At 45.7% G+C, this 22,456-nt stretch overlaps 1 protein-coding gene across 1 annotated transcript in view; it reads left to right on the top strand.

Annotated features, from left to right (window-relative positions):
- The first annotated feature begins 221 nt into the window (after positions 1 to 221).
- LOC119159839 (endothelin-converting enzyme 2-like) overlaps positions 222 to 22,456 on the top strand; it is a 78,248-nt gene continuing 56,013 nt past the window's right edge. The window contains exon 1 of the mRNA XM_075890898.1: positions 222 to 10,489. Coding sequence (XP_075747013.1) covers positions 10,258 to 10,489 — 232 coding nt within the window. The 5' untranslated portion in view covers positions 222 to 10,257. The remainder of the gene's footprint in view (positions 10,490 to 22,456) is intronic.

The following is a 22,456-nucleotide window of genomic DNA, read 5'->3' on the forward strand; positions in this document are numbered from 1 at the left end:
TATCTATCTATCTATCTATCTATCTATCTATCTATCTATCTATCTATCTATCTATCTATCTATCTATCTATCTATCTATCTATCTATCTATCTATCTATCTATCTATCTATCTATCTATCTATCTATCTATCTATCTATCTATCTATCTATCTATCTATCTATCTATATGTCACGAATGTCATGATATACATTTCATGATCCTGCAGCTCTTGCGGTGATTTCGTTCACATGGCATGTTGTAAACTGGTATGGTAGAGCATGATTGCATGGCAAACACAAGTGACAGACCCTAACATGAAAATCACGACATGCGCGTCATGTGACAACATGACTACATGCCACGCTCATGATGCACTGGTGACCGTTTAGCTAGCGTTACATATACCAAATTTGGTGTTACAACACGTGAATGGATAACGAAAGTATGTGAGTGGTACAAACATGATAATCATGAGATGCATGTCATGTAATGGTATCAATATCAAACTTGGTATGACATAGCATGACTGTATGAAGAACACAATCGACTAGTCATAACATAAAAATCATGGTATGTATGACATGAATGTTATGCTTTACATTTTACGATCCTGCACCTCTAGCGGTGGTTTCGTTCACATGGCATGTTGAAAAACTGTTATGGTATGACATGACTGCTTGTCCAACACAAGCGACCAACCCTAACACGAAAATAATGGCATGCGTGTCATGTAACAACATGACTACATGCCACGATCATGATGCGCTCGCGGCCATTTCGCTAGTGTCAATTATACCAAATTTGGTAATACGGTACGTGAATTCATGACGAAGGTATGATACTGGTGCAAACGTATTAAACATGAGATGCGTCTCATGTAACAACATGATTACATGCTGTGCTCATAATGCGCTCGCGGCCGTTTCACTAGCTTCACAGGTACCAAACTTTGTATTATGTGACGCGAACGAACGACATAGGTAAATGACACATTCAAACATGATAACCATGACAAACGTGTCTTGTGATAACGTGACTGCATGCCATGCTCATGATGCGCTCGCGGCCGTTTCGCTAGCTTCACATATGCCAAATTTTGTATTACGAGACGTGAATGAATGACAAAGGTATGTTACTGGTGCATACATGATAATCATGAGATGTGTGTCATGTGAGAACAAGACTACATACCACAATCAAGAAGCCAATACATTTCGACGTGACACGGTGAGCGTGCTCGGCGGCGTTCATTTTGTCGCGTCACGCCTGCGTTGCCACGCCAGTCGCCGGTTTTGCCATATACTCGCAGGTGCGCGCCGCGCTGCGCCGCTTTGACGCATGCACGTTTCATTGCGTTTGGCGGCGTCCCTTCGTCACGAAAAGAGAGAGACGCAGTGTTGTCTGGGTATTGCATCGGCGCGAAATGCAGCATGTCACATTTCGCGCTGGTTGCCGTCAGGCCGCGCCGACGGACGCTGGTCGCGCCGGTCGCACCTGGCATCAGACTATAGAGTGCTCACGTTTTGCTAACATAGCGTCACTGTGCACAGCCTGCACGTGCGTCAACGCTACATTTGAGTATGTGTGGCCCTTCATGATGTGATCGCGGCCTTTCTGCTAACTCCACGTATACCAAACTTGGTGTTACGTGACGTCAATGAATGACGAAAGTACATGACTGGTGCAAACATGATAATACTAAGAAGCGTGTCATTGAAGAAAATGACAACCTACCACGATCATAGCGTGCTCGCGGACGTTTCGCTAGCTCCACATATACTAAATTTACATCAAGTGTCGCGAATAGCTGAGGAAGGTGAACGACACAATAAAACATGATAATAATGACACGTGAGCCATGTATGGCATCATTTACCTCAACCTCCTGAGTTTGTACTGATTTTAGAGTGACCCCTCAACCTTCCTCACTTTTACTTCGCATATCATGGATTTCCACTGTACGTAGGATCAGCCATTTTTTTGCGAGTGAATAACGGGACGTTTTCGAAACGCCGGCATTGCCACCTGCCTCACCAGTTGCTATAGCAATGACGCGTGAAGTTGTTTTTCTAATTTTAAGTTGCGCTGGCTTGCCGTTAGGTGCGCTGCCAGCAGCGGTCCAACGGACGCGCCTCTCTGTTACTTCATCTGGTCTATCACGTCCCATTAGAAAGCCGAGAAGTGTCCCCACCTAAAGTGTTTGTATCTTACACCGGGCTATAAACGCAGCTTTCAAGTATTTTTTGCGAGCGAAACACAAACAAATGAAGGTTTGCTTGGCGACCGGGATGACACAAAGATGACAATAGAATTGGCGTCTTCGAAACAACGTCACGACTCGGACGACGGCGCTCAAGTAGACGAAGCCGAAGTGAAATTGGAAGTGCACTGGAAGGTGGTTCGTGTAGTCAAGAAACGAAACGTTGCCCGACAACGGACGTTGTCTCTCAAACGCGACGATGGCTGAGCAAACTAAAAGGGCACAACATGGATCCACCCTTGACGACGAGACACAGATAGACAGGCAGATAAAAAGTTTTATTAGCAAGTGTGTTTGGACTATCTCGGCTCCCTGCACCACCAGAAGATCCCGCACCACGTCTATTTTATCATGCTTTTCGCCGCAATGACATCGACTACCCTAGTCACTGCAGCAAGCTGCAATGCTCGGTCCCCAGACGAGAGCAGGTCTTCCCAGTCCTCCCAGCTTAAGATGGCAGGCTGTCCTTCTGGTTGATAATCAGCAGGGCAGCTGAATAGGATATGGGAAAGGGTGGGTTGAGGTTCGCCGCAGAGGGAACATACTGGGAAAGTGCCACAGTAGTGGGACAGCAGCTGAAGGGAAGAAAGAGTGCAATTCTGGAGACGTCTCCATAAGATTTGTTGGGAGTGTGTAAGAGAGGGACTCGGAGGAGGGTATATCCGACGGTTCTAACGGTGTACTTGTGTGAGCACTGCGAAAGTGTGCGGCCGCTCCTTCGGGAAGCCCGAATCGAGTCTGTACTGAGCCGGGCAAGTCAACTCTCGGGCCAATTTATGGACAGCCTCATTTCCGCGGTTACCTGAATGAGCCAGTACACACTGGAGCTCTACCATTCACGTAAATATTGTGTGGAGGTGTTCAACAACTGCCAGGCAGAGGCGTGTATGCTGCCCCTGGCATAGTTGTACAGAGCAGTTTTTGAATCGGTGAAGACGTACTGTGCATCGGATTGTGCAAGGGCTAAGGGGATGGCGGTCTCCTCTGCCTCCTCACCTGTAGAGCCTGAGAGTAGGTGGTGAAGCAGAAGATGTGGTAGCGTACGGTTGTAGCCAAGTAACACAGCTTCGTGTGCTGTACAAGCGGCGTCTACCCGAATGGCATCCTCAGCTTGTACGTAACTCTTGTGAAGGGCTTTTGCGCGAGCTACGCGGCGAGTGATGTGATGCTGAGGGTGATTATTGCGAGGCAAGGGATTGACTATATTAGAAGCATGAATGTGTCTTGGAATGACCAGGCAGGTTGGCTTATTAGCAGGTATGTTTATGTGAAGGGAGACGATAAAATGGCGGCTAGTGGCGCTAGCGAAAAGTCCTAAATACTGTGCCTCAAAATGTGGCTCAACTAGCTCACAAAGGATGTTGTACATGCGAAGTTCAAAAGCTTCGCTGTGCTTGTGCTACGAGGAAGGTTCAGGGCTGCCTTAAATGCAAGGCGGATCATGGAATGCACGCATTCATTTTCTGTGTGGTTCAGCTCAAGATATGGGGTGGCGTATAGAATGCGGATAAGTGTGAAAGCATGTACAACTTTCATGTTGTCCGCATAGTCTAAACCCTTGGGCATAGAAGATACACGGCGTAGAAGCTGCAATACCAATTGCGTAGAAGCCTTGAGTGTTTTGAGCGTATGGTCATTCCGTCAGGAATCCTGCAAGAAAATGCCAAAGATTCACAGTGTTGGTGTGAGGGGGATAGCGGTTCCTTGTAATGTGATTACGATGGGCGAGTTAGCGGCTGATTTTGGTCTCATAAGAAAGAGCGCAGATTTAGAGAAGGAGCATTCGAGTGAGTTCAATAGATGATGCATGAGCTGAAATGGTGTCGGCTGTTAATTGAATTTTTTCAAACTGCCCGTCAGAGGCATACGTAGTTGATGTCATTATATGATTCGCGTAGAATGTATGCTTTAGGTGTGGGATGAGATTTTCTTTTTGGGCTAGGAGAATGAGAGCAATAATAAAGAGGAAGGGGGAGAGGATCACGCCTTAAAAAGTTGTGACCTCTCCGAGCGCTTAAGAGGCCGTGCTCAGGTTATCAATGTGCTAAGAGGCGTGCGGCCAGAGAGAAAGGCACGAACATAATTGTAAATTCTGGGGCCTAATTGTAGTGCCTGCAGTTGCCTTAAGATGGCATCGTGTCGAATTATATCGAATGCCTTAGTGGGTCTACCGCCAGAATTGCTTTAGTAAGGTAAGTTATAGTATCATTCAGCACGTCGTAAGTTTTTTGGATCAGGTACCCTGCGCAGAAAGATGCACACAAAATCCTAACTTACTGTAGAGAAAAAGTGGATTTTCTTCCATATACTACATTGTCAGCCTAGTAAGGATTATGTGTTCTAAGACTTTTGTAAGAGAGGATGTTATTGAAAAGGGACAAAATATTATCGATGGTGATGGGTTTGTGAGCAGATAATAATGATTCTCACATGTTTCCAGGAGGCAGGGAGGATACCGGTTTCTCAACACTCTATAAAGTAGTTCACTAGATCAGATATGGAAGCATCGTCAAGAATTCGGATGGCAGCGTCAGGAATTTTATTTTAAACGGGTGTTGTGTCGCGCAATTTTAGTAAGGCTGCGCGAAATTCTGATTTTGTAATAAGGGCTTCAAGCTGTAGTTGAGATGTGCCAGTGTACTCGGGGTGTTTGGTAGGACGCCCAGGTGGAGTATAGCCCCGCCGCGGTGGTCTAGTGGCTAAGGTACTCGGCTGCTGACCCGCAGGTCGCGGGCTTGAATCCCGGCTGTGGCGGCTGCATTTCCGATGGAGGCGGAAATGTTGTAGGCCCGTGTACTCAGATTTGAGTGCACGTTAAAGAACCCCAGGTGGTCGAAATTTCCGGAGCCCTCCACTACAGCGTCTCTCATAATCATCTGTGGTTTTGGGACGTAAAACCCCACACATTAATCAATCAAATCAGCTGGAGTATAGGTGCATTTAACCTGTGTAAGGAAGTCATCAGTATCCTGCCGATGTTATGAGTGAGGCGGCGAATGCTAAGACACGTAAGGTTTTTACATTTCGTGGGGTCTAGCATGTGGCACAACAGATGCCATGCGTAGTTTGTGGAGAAATTTCCGCGGAGTTTCACAGAAAGCTGAGCCCAGTTAGCTTTGCAAAGGGCTTTGATGTAGTGTTCTATTGCGCTTCAAGCTGCGCGAGTTTGATTTTTACTTTTCAGTTGTGCTTTTGAGTTTTCCACGTTTGCATAATGTTATTATGAGCTTCCAGGAGATGGGCGAGCTGTCGATGACGGAAATTTTCTGGGTTGTATCTAGCGTTTCAGTATTCTGGCTAATGTCCTCCTGTAACTGCATAACCCAGGAGCCAAAGTCGAAGGGGGCCTGTGTTGGCCGCGATTGCCTGAATTTGCGGAGCTGGTCCCACTTAACTCGTCTAACGGTAAATTTACACTGAGGTTGCTGATAATTCCCTGCAATGTGAATTAGGTGGTGGTCACTGCCTAATGTGATTTGCGTTCTTTCCGAATGCAAGTCGGTGATATTTCTGCAAGCCTGGGGTCTGAACTAGCATCAGCTGTCACACTATTATCAATTCTAGTAGGCAGGCTGAAATTATCAAAAGTGGTCAGATGGAGCATCAACGTTTCATTTTATAGGACTGTACCCTTGCGGTTAGTGCTCCCATTGCTCCAGTCCACGTGAGCGCAATTAAAGTAACCCATGATGAGTAGGGGCTTCATTGCTGCCAATTGTGCGGTGTACTTGAAAAGACGAAGAAGTAAATGAACGGACTGTCGTGAAAAAAGATAGCAGTTAAGAACAAAAAAGGGGGACCGTGCAGGGTTGGATGGGTAAAATTTCAATGAAGGTGTGAGCCATAGGCGAAGTGACGTCATGCTACACGTATACGATAAGGAGTTACCGACGTATCTTATCACGCGAGGAACAACTGTTGAGTCTGATGAAATAACAATATAGCCTGGCAGTTGCCTGCAAATATTCGCATCTTGAACTACAATAATATCTGGTAGTAAGAAAGAATTGATGATGATTAGCTGAAGAGGGTCTCGCTTTCGCCGAAAGCCCCTGCAGTTCTATTGGATGATTTCTAACAATTTTACTTTCGTTTTTTATTCACGTCAGCTAATACCAAATTAAGTATGTGTGAAGCTAGCGAAACGGCTGCGAGCGCACCACAAGCGCGGTATCTTGTGATTTTCTTACATAAACACATGTCATGAGTATCATTTTTGCACCAATCATATACCTTCTTCATCCAACGACGTAACGTAACACCAAAATCAGTATATGTCTAGCTAGCAAAACGACCGCGAGCACACTATGACAGTAGAACGTACTCATGTTATAAATGAGATACTTGTTATAATTATCAAGCTTGCACATGTCTTTTGCCTTCGTCGTGCATTCTCTTCACGTAATACGAAATTTCGTATACGTGAAGCTAGCGAAATGGCCGGGAGCGCATCATGAGCATGGCATGTGGCCATGTTGTTGCATCGCACGCATCTCATAATTATCATGTTTCGCACCAGTCACATACCTTCATCATGCACTCACATCCCGTAATACCAAATTTAGTAAATGTGAAGCTAGCGAAACGGCTGCAAGCGCATCATGAGTGTGGCATGTAGTCATGTTCTTAAATGGCATGAACGTCATGATTATTATGTTTGCACCAGTCATATACCTTCTTCTTTCATTGACGTCAAGTAACACAAAGACTGGTATATGTAAAGCTAGGGAAATGACCGTGAGCGTACAATGAGCGTAGCATGTAGTCACATTTTACATGACATACATGTCTAGATTATCATGTTTGGACGGGTCATTTACTGTTGTTATTCATTCACGCCCCATAATACCAAATTTGGTATACGTGAAGCTTTCGAAACGGCCACAAGCGCATCCGGGGGGTGTCATGTAGTCACGTTGTTACTTGGCACGCATATCATGAATTCCATAGTAGGGTTTGTCGCTTGCGTTCGCCATGCACCCATGTCGCAGCATACTAGTTTTGCAACGTTTGTTGTGAACAAAAACACCGCAAGAGCAGAAAGACCATAAAATGTAAATAATGAAAACCATGATATGAATGTCATAATTTTAATGTTATGACTACTGAATTATGTTTGTCATACAGTCCTGTATGTCTTACCAATTTCAGTATCGATACCATTATTGAAACAGCCAGGAAAGTTAAAGTCGTAGGCGGCTAGATAGACAGATAAATACATAGGTTCAATGTCGCCGAAGTTCGCTAAGAAATGCTTCGCATTTAATAAACTCCGGTCAGTTCGTATGAACGTTGCCCCACCGTGGTGGTCTAGTGGCTATGGTACTCGGCCGCTGACCGGCAGGTCGCAGGATCAAATCCCGTCTGTGGCGGGTACATTTTCGGAGGAGGTGGAATTGCTGTGGGCCTGTGTGCTCAGATTTGGGTGCACGCTAAAGAACCCCAGGTGAAATTTCCGGAGCCGTCTCTCTCACGTCTCTTAAATCATATGTTGGTTTTGGGACGTTCAACCAACCACATAAATCAGTCAGCCATATATATTTGCAAAGGGCTTCTTGAATTAATTCGGTATGGCCCACACACAAAGCAAACAAGTGCCACTTAAAAGCCCTGCATCTATAAACTGCAAACCTTTCATTCTTAACCTCTGACAACCAGTTTAACAACTGGATTTCCGTGACACGAGTGCGTTGTACCTCCCCTCTGTTTCCTTTTTTTTATTTACGGAGCACTAGCTGCGTCTTCACTCATACCATCGTCACAGCAATCCCTCCCCCGCCCTCACACACTCGAGTATCGAATGTTACTCCAGCCCTTTTTTGTAAGATGAAGGAAAACTTGCGGGGCATAGACCCTCTAGCGGTAAATAAATCGGTTCTGTTTTACCCTTGAGGAAGTCGGCTCGACACAAACCCTGTTTATGGATTTTTTCATAGTACAGTGTGACGGTTTTGAACATTTGCTTGACGTTAGTTAAATATAGTTGGATGGTGGGTTGTTGTTTTCCTTTTATGTCATGCCAATGTTTGTGATTTTCATTTTCTCTTGTTTTTGTCAACATTTAGTGATGAATTTTCTTTTTATTACTGCTGACAGTTGGCATTATTTGAGTGATTTTATATAGCAGTTGTCACTTTTATGTATTCCCTTCCTGTAACGATTCACACTTGTCGGTTAACAGTATGCAGAAATATTTAAATGAAGAAGTGTCCCCTGTCTACATGTTTCACTGAAAATGTCGCTTAAATACAATAGTATTCCATCTGTAGAGACTAAATATCAAAACAAATTGGTGCTTTGTGCGAGAAAATTAGTTATTGAGATTCTGGACCCACTGCGTCAGACATGAGCGTCATCTGACAGTAATTTTAAAAAACGAAAGAATAACCTACAATACAGCAAGTGTGCAGCGTGGGCGTGCCATCACGGAGGTCTTAATGTGTAGAGTGCTAGGCCATGGGTAAGTAGCAGCACCGTATCGTCTTAGCGAAGCGTAGGAAACACCCGCCTTCTCGTGTACAGCGTGGAACTGTCAGCACTGTCTAATAAACGACACGGGCCTTGAAATTAGTTACGTATGCCTTCCCGAGTATAAAACAACCCATCACATAATATTGGCGTGATCATATTGTGCCTCAGACATGCGAAACATTTGGTTTCAATCAGCAATCCGCACAACTATGAACACAGTACGCAGATCGAAATTGGTGGGCGTTAAGAAAGTGGTCAAGGAAGGCATCGTTTTGATTGACAGACAGAGACGTCGAACAAAAGACAGACGGACCGAAATTTTCGGCTTGAAATAACCCAAGAAAGACTATCGCCTTTACTAAATATTTCGCCATTGGGGTTTTTTGCATTCTTGACGAGGATAAGAAGCAGCCCTTGAAGTGCAGGAGCATAATGTTGACCTGGTCCTGTTTGTGCTTCAGAAGGCTCGAGAGTTGACGTCGAAACGTAGCTCTTAAGCTAGATTCGTCGAAGCCCGTTCGGAGGCAATGGAGAAGGCGAAAGACTTGCTGGCGTCAACGAACTTTTTGGCAGGCGACAGTCGCACCAATGTTGAGGTGCCTGTAATAATGGGTGAAGTTTTTCACCATTAAAATTGCTTCCCCCTTGCTCAGCTCGGCGATGCCTCTCGGAAAGCGAATCTGACGGCCGAATAACAGTATCTGGTTGCCCTCGATGAGGCCTCCAGGGTACGTCCGTGTTTCAGTTCTGATGGAAATAATGAAGCTTGAGCAAGGCGGAATGCTGATTTGTTCTTTCATCACAATCAATGAGTGGTTTCTTGGAATTGTAGGAGACGGCAGCAAGTTTTCTGAAGTTCGTGTTATTGACTCACACCTCAGGTCGATGACAACGTCATGTTGACTTGGGAAGTCCACGCTACGCATCACATCTCTGGAGCATTGTTGTAGGAGAACAATGCTCGTAAAATAAGTCTGGTTATTGATATATAGTGACTCTCGCTGTGGAGATTCCAGTTGGCGTTGTTATATGACCACCAGCAGTCCAAATTTTGGGGCCTTCGCAAGGTGTATTCACATTCTTCAACTATGTGGCGAATGACCCACTGATGGCAAAATAGTCGTGAGTCAAAAATTCGTGTGTCGACGAGAGTGGTGACATTATGGCGGTCTAATAGTACGTCGAAGTCACTAGTTCGTCGTCTGAGAGTGTGGCAGTGTGTAAAGTTGCCCTTACAAGCGGCTAAAGCAAATCGTTTAGGTTTTTTGGAAGTAAACTAATTTACTATGAACATGAAGCACAAAAGTTTTTAGACACTAGCAGACATTTTATTGAAATAAAACGCGTTTGAGCATCTTTTAGGCAGATATTTTTGTGTGTAAGCATTCTCTTCAGGAATATGTGGGTCTATACAACAAGTTCGTGAATAAGTTGTAGTATCTTGAGATACCATTGGCAAGTATCCTATGAAGTACAATTATTGCGGTAGTATCTTGTATCTGTACCTCCAGTACTTGTTGCCTTAGTATCTTGCATAGTGTCGCGATGCCACTTCAAAGTATCTTTGTGCAGCCCTGCTATGATTACAGGAACGGTATTAATCATTGCAGGTATGACCCGACACGAAATTATGGCCGTGGTCCGGTGTATTCGGAGTACCAGACTGATTCTCGTCTGGATTACCTACAGTGGCAAGTTCACTGTGTCCAGCTCATCCTCGTTGGCCTTGTCGCATTCGTCATCGTGACCATCGTGCTCTGCGCACTCAACGTGTTTGGTACGATTTTTATCGTCTTGTATACTTTCCAGGTTTTTCTAGTGTCCCTTTCGTTTATTTTGTGCCTGTTGTCGTGTGCTGCTTCATACACAATCTTTTACTAGTGTAGCAATAGCAGCGTAGACCGAAATAAGAGTACCACACATGACATGTCCGGTATGGTTTACTTTTGCGTCTGTGTTTCTTGTGCTACGCTACGCTCACAATGAACCCTCAACATCTGGCCGAATTTGCAGTTGTGTTTACTAGAAATAACTCATTGTTATTTATGTGAGCTAAGCTAATGATTAAATCAAACACGGCGCTTGAAAAAGCATGGATCTCTACAGAGAATGCATGCATTGACTGTCATAATTTATTTCTTGGGTTTTGTATCAACCAAGTTTTCAGAAAACACGCACTAGAGGTGCTGCCAGTCGACTTGTGTGGATCTGAACACGGACCGAGGTCCGTGCTAAGATCATGACTTTTGCTTATGTATGCTTGTAATGTAGCTAAGGTATGCTTTTAACCCGCGTTCCCATGTAAAACGGCCACACAAGAGTCGTAATTGCCGAACGTTCAGTATTTTACTAAACGACATCGTAAGTACCCTGTGCACATGAATGATATCATCAATCGCGATATATAGTCTATAGCTGTGTGGCGAGTCTATAGCCTTACAGCGATAAAGGAGGTGTTTAAAAGGCAAAATGCAGCTTTTATGCAACAAAAAAGAAGGGATTCAATAGCCTCTCGACATTTCGAAACAAGCGTTTGGCGCAATACCGTCTGCTCCAGAAGAGGCTAGGAAGATAGGGTAATTTTTTATGACCACGGCCACTTGATCTCTGCCTTTTTTTCGCTTTCACTTTCACTTTATTTTCAATTCCAAAATGATAGATCAAAAAACTGTTTGGACCCATAGCAAAATGCTAGAATAAGGTCCAATAATGCAATACAAAATGGCGGAGGATCTCGTGCGGCGTAGCACGAGATCCTCCTCTTTCTTTCACTCGCACGGCATTTCAACATTGCATTGAATTGTTATTGCGAATAAATCCAACCTGTTAGATTAATCTGTATGTTAATCTGTATTTTATTTATAGAAATTTACGAGCGTTTTTATTTGTCCTCCTTGACTCATATATTTCTGCGCTATTCATATAAATGTAACGAGAATCGGACGGTTATCAGTAATGATTCTTCATAGATATTGTCGCATAAAAGTAGATATTTATTGAAATTCGGCAAGATTTAACAAATGGAAGGCTTCGCGGGAAAGTGGTTTCCGGAAACGGCAGAGCTATATTTAGAGAGAGCTACGAAGAACTCTACATGGTTGATGAGGAAGAGACTGAGAAGACTTTTAAACCTGAAAGTAATCTGGAAGAACAAAATGGCATCGCATGATGACGGCACGATAGAAGGTGACGGCTGTCGAAAAACAGGGAGGACGAGCGGGGTTGCAACTCCTCGCGACGCGGTGCAAACAGGTGCTAGGACAATTACCCAGTCAATGGACAGCGCCCTCACACCCCGTCATAGCCTGTCAGTTAACTCTTCCAGGCAGTAAGGGCTTGAGACGTATGCTACGAGAATGTGGCATTATTGATGTCGTAACGAGTGAGTCGTATCTGTGAAACCTTCCTTTCCTCCCATTCCAATTTTGGTTGTCCCCAAGTTAGAATCGGCGATCACGAGAGCATCTAGATGTGAATAGTTAATTAATGAGATCAATACGTAGACAGACGCTCAAAATGTCTGCAGTGCGCAAAAAAGTGGTTCGCATTCAGAAGCAACGTTGCGTTACCGCATGCATTTTGTTGGACAATTTGGAGAATAATGAAAACTGCAGCAATATATCTCCCTCATACTCGGTCGTGTACTTGAAACGAGGTAAATACAGCATATGCTCTATTCCTCACGATTGCATTTAAAACCTAGAACACTTATTTCACGTAGAAATAAATTAATTAGTTACACTTTAAAATTGACGTACGTGTCACCGGTTCTTTGAACGAAAACAAAACACTGGTTTCTTTTTCACCGTGTTTAAATCAAGTGCTCAACGGAATGGATGCGATGACAGGAGAGTATGCTAGCTTGATACATACTGACTTTGCTTCAAAAGAACGTGCATTTACTTTCTTGCCCTGCTCAGTTACTGCGCGACAGACCACCTGTTCCTCGACGATGTTAAGGCACCCCCCCCCCTCCATACTGCAGCTAAGAACTGAGCAGTGTCTCCGCCCTTGCTCCATGCAGGCATGTGAAATTTACTCGTAAAAACCTGGTAGATATTTTTACGTCTGGTGCCTTGTACCTATGCATTATCTGTATGTAATACAATTCTCTACACAACTGAAAGAAAATGAGGTAAATGTAACTGATCGCATGACAGCGCAATTATCAACCAATCACTAATTGTTCATTCACTGAAATGTCTGTGAGCCTAGCTACTGGTCCTACTTATTACATGAGTGTTTACTACATGTCGCGATAACAGCTGCAATAATGATTGTGCATGTTTATACAAATACAAATGGAGGGCAGCTTCAAAGGTACAGTATAACCAAATAAACGGTCATGCCAATTCACAATAGCTGCAATATTGCAAGTAGACAATGGTAAAACAACACTAAAGGCATAGTGTTTCAAGATACAGAAGATATGTTATTTGAAAAAGAATGCGCAGAAATATGCACAAGAGTGCGCTCAGAAGTGGACACATCAAAGTAAATAAAGAAACTCATGTCCGTTTCTTCACGACTCATTTGGCACATCCTAGATGTGTCGTCAAAAAGGGACGTGAGCCTAACGAACATAATCTTGAAAGATTTGCAAAAGGCAATTCGCAAGTGACAAAAAATGTTGCATGCAGTTGAATTTGAAGTAGAATGGGGTTCTATATTGCAGCATAACTGAACTCGTGAAATCGTTTGCGAATTTTAGTTTTCAAAAAAAGAAATTACACCATCTGCCACTAAAGGAAACCATGTGCGAAGTGAAGCAGCAGTCACCAACGCTCTCACTGGCGGCGGCGTTGAAGCTTGCGCTCATCGTGGCGTTGCGCACGAGAGAAACCCAGAGAATTGTCATCCATTGAATTGGTCAACGCCATATCGCCTTGCGCAACCGCCAAATTTTGGCCCACACCACACTTCGTGTGAGTGTGCGCGTGGCGCATGTGGCCTTATTGCCCGTCTGATTCAGCGCGAGTCCCTTTTAATTACTAGATGATGCGTGTCACAGGCGCCAACCATTCTTAGATTACATGAAAGAGGTTTTCCCCCATGTGATCTTAAAAGAAGGGTTTTGTTCACAGTGCGAATAAAGAGTGACACGTTGCAGCGGCCTTACGTGTACACAGCGTGACTACTGTAAGCTTTTTGCTTTTTCAAATCAACTTTCCTTGGCTACGTCGTGTCCTTTGGGAACGATTGCTAAACGGCATGTAATTTACTAGTCACACAGCCACAGATAATACTATTATAAATTATGCGCATGGTTTTCACTTCGTGTTGATTCTCGCACTTGTTGCACATTAAGGTATGAGGCGAAGCGACGGAAAACTTTGTTTCAAAAGCAATAATCGCTTGAAAATTTAGTCTGCAATATAAAGCACATCATTTTTGGCACATGTGAGCGTTATAAAGTAGGTAATATTTTATGGCATTTTTTATAATTGAAGATTTCAAGTATGCCTTGCGCGAACCCTCCTAACTTAATTTTTCTTGTTAAAACACAATTTTTTGTTGGCATATCTAAAGGTTTTTTGCCTTTGCAATGAACAAAAACAAAGAAGATCTCAAGAATAACCAGAACAGTTTTTGAATAACCAAGAAAGTATGCACTGTAATGAAGAGAAATGCCAACTACTGCAGCGACATCGACACGTTGGCGCGAGGCGCGAGCTAAGGCTGCCTGGTCACTGCTGCGACGCTGCCCGTATACCCGGCCAGCTCTTGCTGCTTCTGTTCCGACGCTGCTACCGCTTTTGACCTTGCATTTACATTATATTTTGGTGGAGAGGGATGCGCTTTTCTCCGGCCGTGGAACTGCGCAGCCGAAAGCTGCCGTACCTCATGCCCGATGACGCTGTCTTCACAGCCCCACCAGCTTCACCACGCAGGGGCGGTCCGGGTGCCCAGCTCTTGCGAGAACCCGACATCTTTAGCGGCACCGACAAAAAAGACGTTGAGGATTGGCTGGAATCCTATGAACGAGCCAGCGCTACCAACAAATGAGACGGTATGATGACGCTTGGTACCGTGATGTTCTCTTTATTGAATATCACCTAGCTGCAGTACAGAAAACACGAGGCGGATATCCCCACTTGATCGACATTGAAAACCTGAATCGCAGCTGTTTTTAGGCGCCCTGGGGAGCGCAAACGTCGCGCAGAACAACGCCTACAAAACCGGTTCTAACAAACTGCTGAGACATACACCAGCTACATCGAGAACATCCTCGACCTCTTCAGGCGCGTCGTTCCGATGATGGCAGACACTGACAACGTACCACACATCATGAAAGGAATTTCCGACAACGCCTGTAAAATGCTGCTCTCGAAGAACCCTGCCACTGTCTCTGAGCTCATCGAGCTGTGTGAGAGCTTCAACGAGCTCTCATGACAGTGTCTTCTCACGCAACGCCCTAACGTCCCGCATGAGGCCCTCTCAAGCCTGACTACCACCTCTGACCTTGAATCGCTGCTATAACAGATAAAGGAGTTTGTTCGTGCTGAGGTCTCTCGTCAGCTATCGCTGCTATCAACAGCCGGCCAACCACCGTCGCCTCTGCCAGCAAACATTTAACAGGTCATTCAGGAGCAAGCTTGCGCGACTCTGCCATCTGCCCACGACACTTCGCCGTTGCCGACCCCTGTTGCCTCTGCCGAGGTGAATGAACTTCTAAGTTATTCTGAAGCTGCCACTCGGCCACCTTCTTAAGACTTTTACATCAGTACCATCAGCCGTTCCGCTGCGACCCACTCCTCGGTTCGCTCAGCCAAGGTCCGTCCAGCGTAGTGGACAATGGCGTACACTCGACAATCGGCCAAATGCTTTGCCTGTGACCTACCTGGCTACATAGGATGATACTGCCGTTGGCACGTCTCTGTTTATCACCAGAGCTACACCCGAACTTCGAACCTGCCACTTATGTGCCACCACGCCCTTCGTTTTACGCAGGCTTTCAGCAACCCTAACAGATGTCATCGTACGCCGACCACCGCCCTCCTATTAACCACCGCTCGCCATCGCCTCGACGCCGCTCGCGATCGCCGATGCGTGATCGTGCTTCATCGCCGGGGCGGAAAAACTGATTGACACAGTTCCAGAGGCAGGAATTGCATCACTCGCGAAAAGACCAAGGCCTCTCTCTTCACAACCAAATTTCTTGACGTATATGTAGATGGCGTCGCTTCACTCGGTCTTGTCGACACTGGTGCCGCAATTTCAGTGATCAGTGTCAGACTCTGCCACTTGCTAAAAATATATGACGTTATCGCAAGTATAGCGCTTCGTACAGCCAGCGCAGAGCACATCACGCCAGCAGCTGCCTGCCCTGCTCGCATTGTGATTGATGCCTCATCTATGTCGTCGAATCGCCAGTGTTGCATTCCTGCTCCCATGACCTCATTTCGGGTTGGGACTTTCTCTACACTCATAAGTCCGTCATTGACTGCTTACGCGCTAAGGTGGCATTTGAAGTGCTTGACCACGCTCCCTTATATGACGCTCTCGAAACCATTGACAAACTATTTGTTGCTGAAGACGTTACCGTACCTCCGCACTATTTTGCCCCTGCCTTGCAATCCGCTCTACGAGTCGAGTGCCCTTTTCACGCCATCTGCCTTTTTCGTTCGTCGCAAGTGTTCGGCGCTACCTTATGCCCTTTTGAAACTTCATGATGGCGTTAGGAAACTGCTCATCTCGAACTTGTTCTCATGTCCCGTAACACTGCTTCGGGTGAGCGCGTCGGGCGTGTTCTGCAATTATCGACATGCCAACTGGTCCATCCTCCGAACACGATGTCGCAGGAGGGACCTGTGCCTCTTCGCCGCAGACTACTAAGCCTGGAGTACTGAGCAGCTCCGTCGCCGACACGTTAACCCTTTCCCAACGTGCTGAGATTCTACGACTCCTGGACAAATTATGTTCTTTTTTTGACTGCCAGCATACTCCTCTCGGTTGCACGTCAGCTCAGTGTTACCGCATCAACACGGTTACCAATGCGCCACTGCATCAAAGACCCTACGGAGTGTCCGCAGCCGAGCGTCAGGTTACCGATGACCAAGTAGCTGACATGCTCAAGCGTGGTGTCATCCAGCCTTTGAATAGCCCCCGGGCATCTGCAGTCGTTCTCGTTAAGAAGGACACCTCAATTCCCTTCCTTATTGACTACCGTCGTCTTAACAAAATAACTTGAAAGAACGTTTCACCCTTACCGAGAATCGACCATGCCCATGACTGCCTCCATGGTGCGGAGTTCTTCTCTTTTATTTACTTGCGAAGTGGCTACTAGCAAGTCCCTCTGGCACTTGAAGATCAGCCTAAGACGGTCGTTGTCATACCTGATGGCCTTTACGAATTCTGTATCATGTAGTTTGGTCTTCGCAACGCGCCCACAATATTCGAGCAGATGATGGACAATATTTTGCGTGGTCTGAAGAAGAAAACATGCCTGTTCTGCTTGGATGCCGTGGTTATATTTTCATCAGGTTTTCCAATTCATCACTGCAGGCTAGGTGAAGCACTGCATTACCTAACTGCCGCTGGCCTTCAGCTCAGCCTGAAGAAATGCGCCTTCAGTGCAAGTCAGCTCATCATCCTCGGCCATGTTGTCTCTAAAGACGGTATTCTTCCTGACGTCACGAAGCTTCGGTCAATTGCAGAGTACCCTAAGCCTGCGTCCGAAGGAACTGCGCAGCTTTCTTGGCCTCTGCTCGTGTTTCCGCCGCTTTATTTGAAATTTCGCAATGATCACTGCCCCCTTGACTAAACTATTACGGAGTGACTCGAAAAGTTACGCTTCGTCACCTGCCTGTGATGATACCTTCGAAAAGTTGCACCGCCTGTTAACCTCACCGCCAATCTTGCGTCACTTCGACCCGACTTCTCCAACAGAGGTACACACCAGTGCTAGTGGTGTTGGACTTGGTGCCATGCTCGCGCAGCGCAAGTAGGTGCTCCAGGAGTACACATACGCAAACCGTACCCTCACCAAAGCAAAGAAGAACTAGTCTGTGACAGAGAATGAATGCCTGGCAATGATTTGGTCTCTAGATAAGTTTAGAATGTACCTATATGGTCACCCGTTGGACGTAGTCACCGATGACCATGTACTTTGTTGTTTATCCACATTGAAAGACCCATCCAGACATTTAGCTCATTGGGCTTTGCGGTTGCAACAGTTCGACATGCGTGTTGTCTACAGATCTGGCCGACGTCACACTGATGTCGACGTCCTATCGCGTTCACCAGTCTCATCCGAAAGCTCTGCATGTCTATCTGCCGTGGACGAAACGGTTGCGTTGTTGGGAAACTGCGACATGGCGTCTGAGCAACGTACGGATGACTGAATCAGCACTCTTCTGCGATTCCTTTCAGACCCGTTGACTTCTCCATCTTCTGGAACATTGCGCTGTCAAGCGGCTCACTTTGGGATCCGCGATGACCACCTTTATCGCAGGAGTTGCAAGTCTGACGGCCGAAAGTGGTTACTGGTTATACTTCACCATCTTCGTGCTGCAATACGTTCAGTTTTTCACGCGGACCCTCACTGCGCACACACGGGCGTCTTCAAAACGTACGCTCAGCTTTCCTCCCGGTTTTGTTGGAGAGGCATGTGCACCTTTGTGCGCGAGTACATTCAGTCGTGCCCGCAGTGCCAATGACGCATTGCTCTCCATCATCACTTCTCTGGTCCGATTCAGCCAATTCTTTGCCCAGCCAAGCCTTTCGACCGCGTCGGAATTGATCTGTTTGGGCCATCCACGGTTTCCGGAAACCATTGGATCATTGTCGTGGTCGACTACTTGATGCGATACGCAGAAACAGCCGCTTGCCTGCTGCCACAGCACGTGACAAATGATCTTTTTCCAAGCAAAACTTCGTTCTCCGTCACAGCGCACCACGTGAACTTCCCAGCCACAGAGGACCTGTGTTCCTCTCTGAAGTCGTCAGCGCACTCCTTGCCGAATGCGGTATTATTCACCGGACTACCACCGCTTACCATCCGCAAACCAATGGCTTGACGGAAAGACCCTAGGCGACATGGTATCTAAGTATGTTTCCTCAAACCACTCCGATTGGGACCTGATTCTGCCTTTTGTGGCGAGCTCATATAACACTGCTCCGCAGGTAACGACAGCCGTTTCACCATTTTTTCCTCGCATATGCCCGAGACCCTTCCACCACAATAAATGCCATTCTGCCCCACCATCCCGATTCCTCCGAGTCTATGCTCATCTCTGAAGCTGCCCGCCGCGCCGAGGAATGCCGTAAGTTTGCCCAGTTGTTCACAACTATCCACCAATGAAGACGAAAATCTCGGCGTGACCATAACCACTCACACACTAACTTCATTCCGAACACTCTTGTGTGGCTTTCGGTTCTCTCAACACCCCCTTATTCTCCACCCATGTCTGTAGTCTTTCCTTTACTATCTGCATCACCAGCTTGTAAACTACTGATGTCACAGTTATAGGACGGTAGTCGTTCATATCGACATTGTCCCCCTTTCCTTTGTAGATCATGGTCATCCTGCCTAATTTGCACCTATTGGGAGCTTCACCATTCATTATTGCTTTGCTCGCTACCTCTATTATTGTTTGGTCAGAGTTTGGTCCTAGTTTTTTTATTATCATAATTGAGATGCCGTCAGGGTCTGTCGATGTGCTATTAGGAACCATTTGCTCTGCCCTTTTCCACTCTCGTTGTCCCAGTGGAGCCACTGAACTAATTTTTCCATCCTAATTAGGTACGGTGCATGCAGCGCTTTCTTTGAGTTTAAATTTTAGTCATCATTGTTTTTATATATTCCATTGCCTCATTCCCTACTAGACTGACTACGTTGAACTGTAGTTATAAACATCTATTTTATGCTTGTCTTATTACTAAGAGAATTGAGATGTTTCCAAAACTTTGCAGCTGCCTTTCTATTCTCTTTGTCGACTTCTGCCATCCATTGAGCCCCCTTTCTTCTAATCTTTTCACTGATCAAATAGGACGCTTCTCTTCTGCAGCTGAAAGAGTTATCCCATTTTCATTTAACATTACCTTCCGGGTCACCCCTCTGTTCACCATACATTTGTTCCCCCGGAGGCTTCCTGACATCTTACTATGGTTTTCTAAGCTTCCTCACCCCACCAGCTCTTGGGTTTGCGTCTGCTTTTCCCGTTTGATTTGACTTGTACCTTAGGAAGCTCTAACTCAAACAATCGAGTTAGATTTGTGTACGTTTCCTGTTTTAGTATCCTCTGTGATTATTTTCTTAATATATTTAGTTTCTATGCCTGTTTGTCTTTCTGAATAAATATTACCATGTGGTTGCCCGTAATGCCACCCTTCCAATTTTGTTTCTCTTTCAAAACTCAGCTTGATACGCTTTTGATCACTAGCTAAGCGTCTGGACCTATATTCATCTATGTTCATCACCCTTAGCCGGTCATATATCCTATGTGTCATCATTGCGCAATCTATCGTCGACTGCAGCCTTCCCACCTCCCATGTTATCTACCCTATGTGTTTCTCAGCGCTTTTGCAAATGATTAAATCATACCTTTCATACATACCCATCAGCATTCTGCCTGTTGGGTCACCATATCCATTCATTTCTTCTGTGTGCGCATTCATATCTCATAATATATTTACATCGCACTCGCCTCCTAGTTCGTCAATGTCATTTTCTATGCAGTTTTTTATACGAAACACAAGAGCGTCATTTGCCTTGCCCCTTTCCCTTTTAGCCATGAAATGTTCTTTGCACTCCTGCTTGACCCTTTGCCAGTCTGCAATTTTACGAATGAATGCCCCAATACCCCCTTCCTTCTGCGGCCTTCTATTGCATTGCAATGTTCCCATGCGTAGTCCGGATTGTTTGGTGGTTGTTCCGTGTCCTTTAGATGTGTTTCTACAATTCCATATACCACCAGCCTCTTCTCCCTGAGCTGTTCTTCTGTCTCTTCCCACTTCAGCCTATTCCTGCCTTCATACATGCTGAAATACCTTACGTCTGAATTGGCTCTGCCTTCTTGGCTACGCCGATTTCTTCCCCGAACTCTACGTGTCTTAGATATTGGTACCACTGTGGCATCGTATCTATCTATACACCTGTCAAAGAGACCCCTGGTCGTTTTTCTTGTAAGTAGCTATCCTTGATCCGGATGGGCCCGCGTGCTCCCCCGAAAAAGCTACTGCGCGTCCTGCAAGTCGCCAATTCACCTCATGAGCTGGCTTCCCAACGAAGTGAATTCTGCCTCGTTAAAAACCACTTCACGTATGCACCTTCCTGTTTATTTCCACCACCTCAAAGCATTTCTCTCGACTCATCCGCTATATCTTTTGGTTTGCGTTGAAAACCCCTTTTTGCAGGTTGCCGTCCCGCAACGGTACCTCCGGGGAGGTATTTGTACCTCCCCGGAGGTAACTTGTACGTGGGAAGAAATGGCGTGCATGTAATCGACCCCAAGAGTGGTCACTAGTCCTACCTTATCTTCATTCATTACATTGTTTAACCCACTTACTATTATCATGAGGTTTCGTTCTTCAGCTGTATTTTTGAGTTTGGCGCTCGCTTGCTTCATGACTGCTTCTAGCTTGCGTCCTGGCAACTTTCCTACTGCAACCCCCTTGTCACCTCTTACCCTCTCTTTGAATGCTTCTGCACATTAATTCAAATTGGAATCCCCGGCGGTTACCACGTGCTGTGACTTTTCAGCTGGAGCGTCCAGCACCTGGGGGTTACTTGAATCTGTGATGCCGGCTGCTTTGTCCCCTCCCAACTCCACCACTACTTCGCTGAAGCTGGGTCTTGCGACCATTAAACCGACCGAACCTGTTTTTTTCCGACCTTGCTTGCTCCTTCTTGTCCACCGTTTTGGTTGCCGTTGCCCTACCGTTCTCTCTATCGGCCGCTCCTGTTTCACCTTCACTACTGCTTCCTCGGCGGACCTGAGCCTCTATCCCATAGTCCTTCTCTTTTCACCAATCTGGAGAGTGCCAAATCCCATAGTCCTCCTTTTTTCACCGATCTGGAGAGTGCCAACGCCCTCTCCAGATCGGTGATTCTCACCAGCAGTTCTGTCTGGGCAACCATCTTTTTCCCCATTTTTCCTCGATCACACCTTGTCTACCTTTGGCGTTAGCTTTTTCTGCATTCGCGTCTGCACATGCGTTCATTTTCAAGCCCACCCCGCATGCTGAACATCTTACATTTTTATTTATGTCTTTTTGGCACCCATTGTCCTTATGAATTATCCCACTCGATAATTACAAAACATGGCGTACGACGAACCCTCTCCCCCAAAAAGTCTAAGCTCTTTTTCAAAAGTTTCTGTATTCGGTGTACGTGCACTTTCTCTATAGGTTGGTAGGAGAAATAAAAATGCAATAACCACACACACTCAAACAAATAAATACCCGGTGACTGACCCCCGAAAAAGGCGCACAATGTAATAAGTGCTATAAAGTTCTAAAGTGCTGCCTTATTAGTTTTAAAAGCAAGCTCGGAATATGCAAAATACTTATCTGCGCAGTCGATAGGAGTGCTAAAAAATTGCATCCATCCACCGTGAAAGTCCAAACTGAACGCGTCACCTGAGCGGTGGCGTGCCGTCTAGTGAGCACTCTTTAAACAAAGAGCCCATGCTGTGCCTTTAGCGGGAGCGATGAGCACCAGCATACACACCGGCGCAACGACGAAAAACAAGTCCCTCCCCCCCCCTCCTAGCAACAGGAGCAAGCTCCTGAAAAACTGTCA

Source organism: Rhipicephalus microplus, chromosome 3 (assembly GCF_043290135.1).
Source record: "Rhipicephalus microplus isolate Deutch F79 chromosome 3, USDA_Rmic, whole genome shotgun sequence".
NCBI lineage: Eukaryota > Metazoa > Arthropoda > Arachnida > Ixodida > Ixodidae > Rhipicephalus > Rhipicephalus microplus.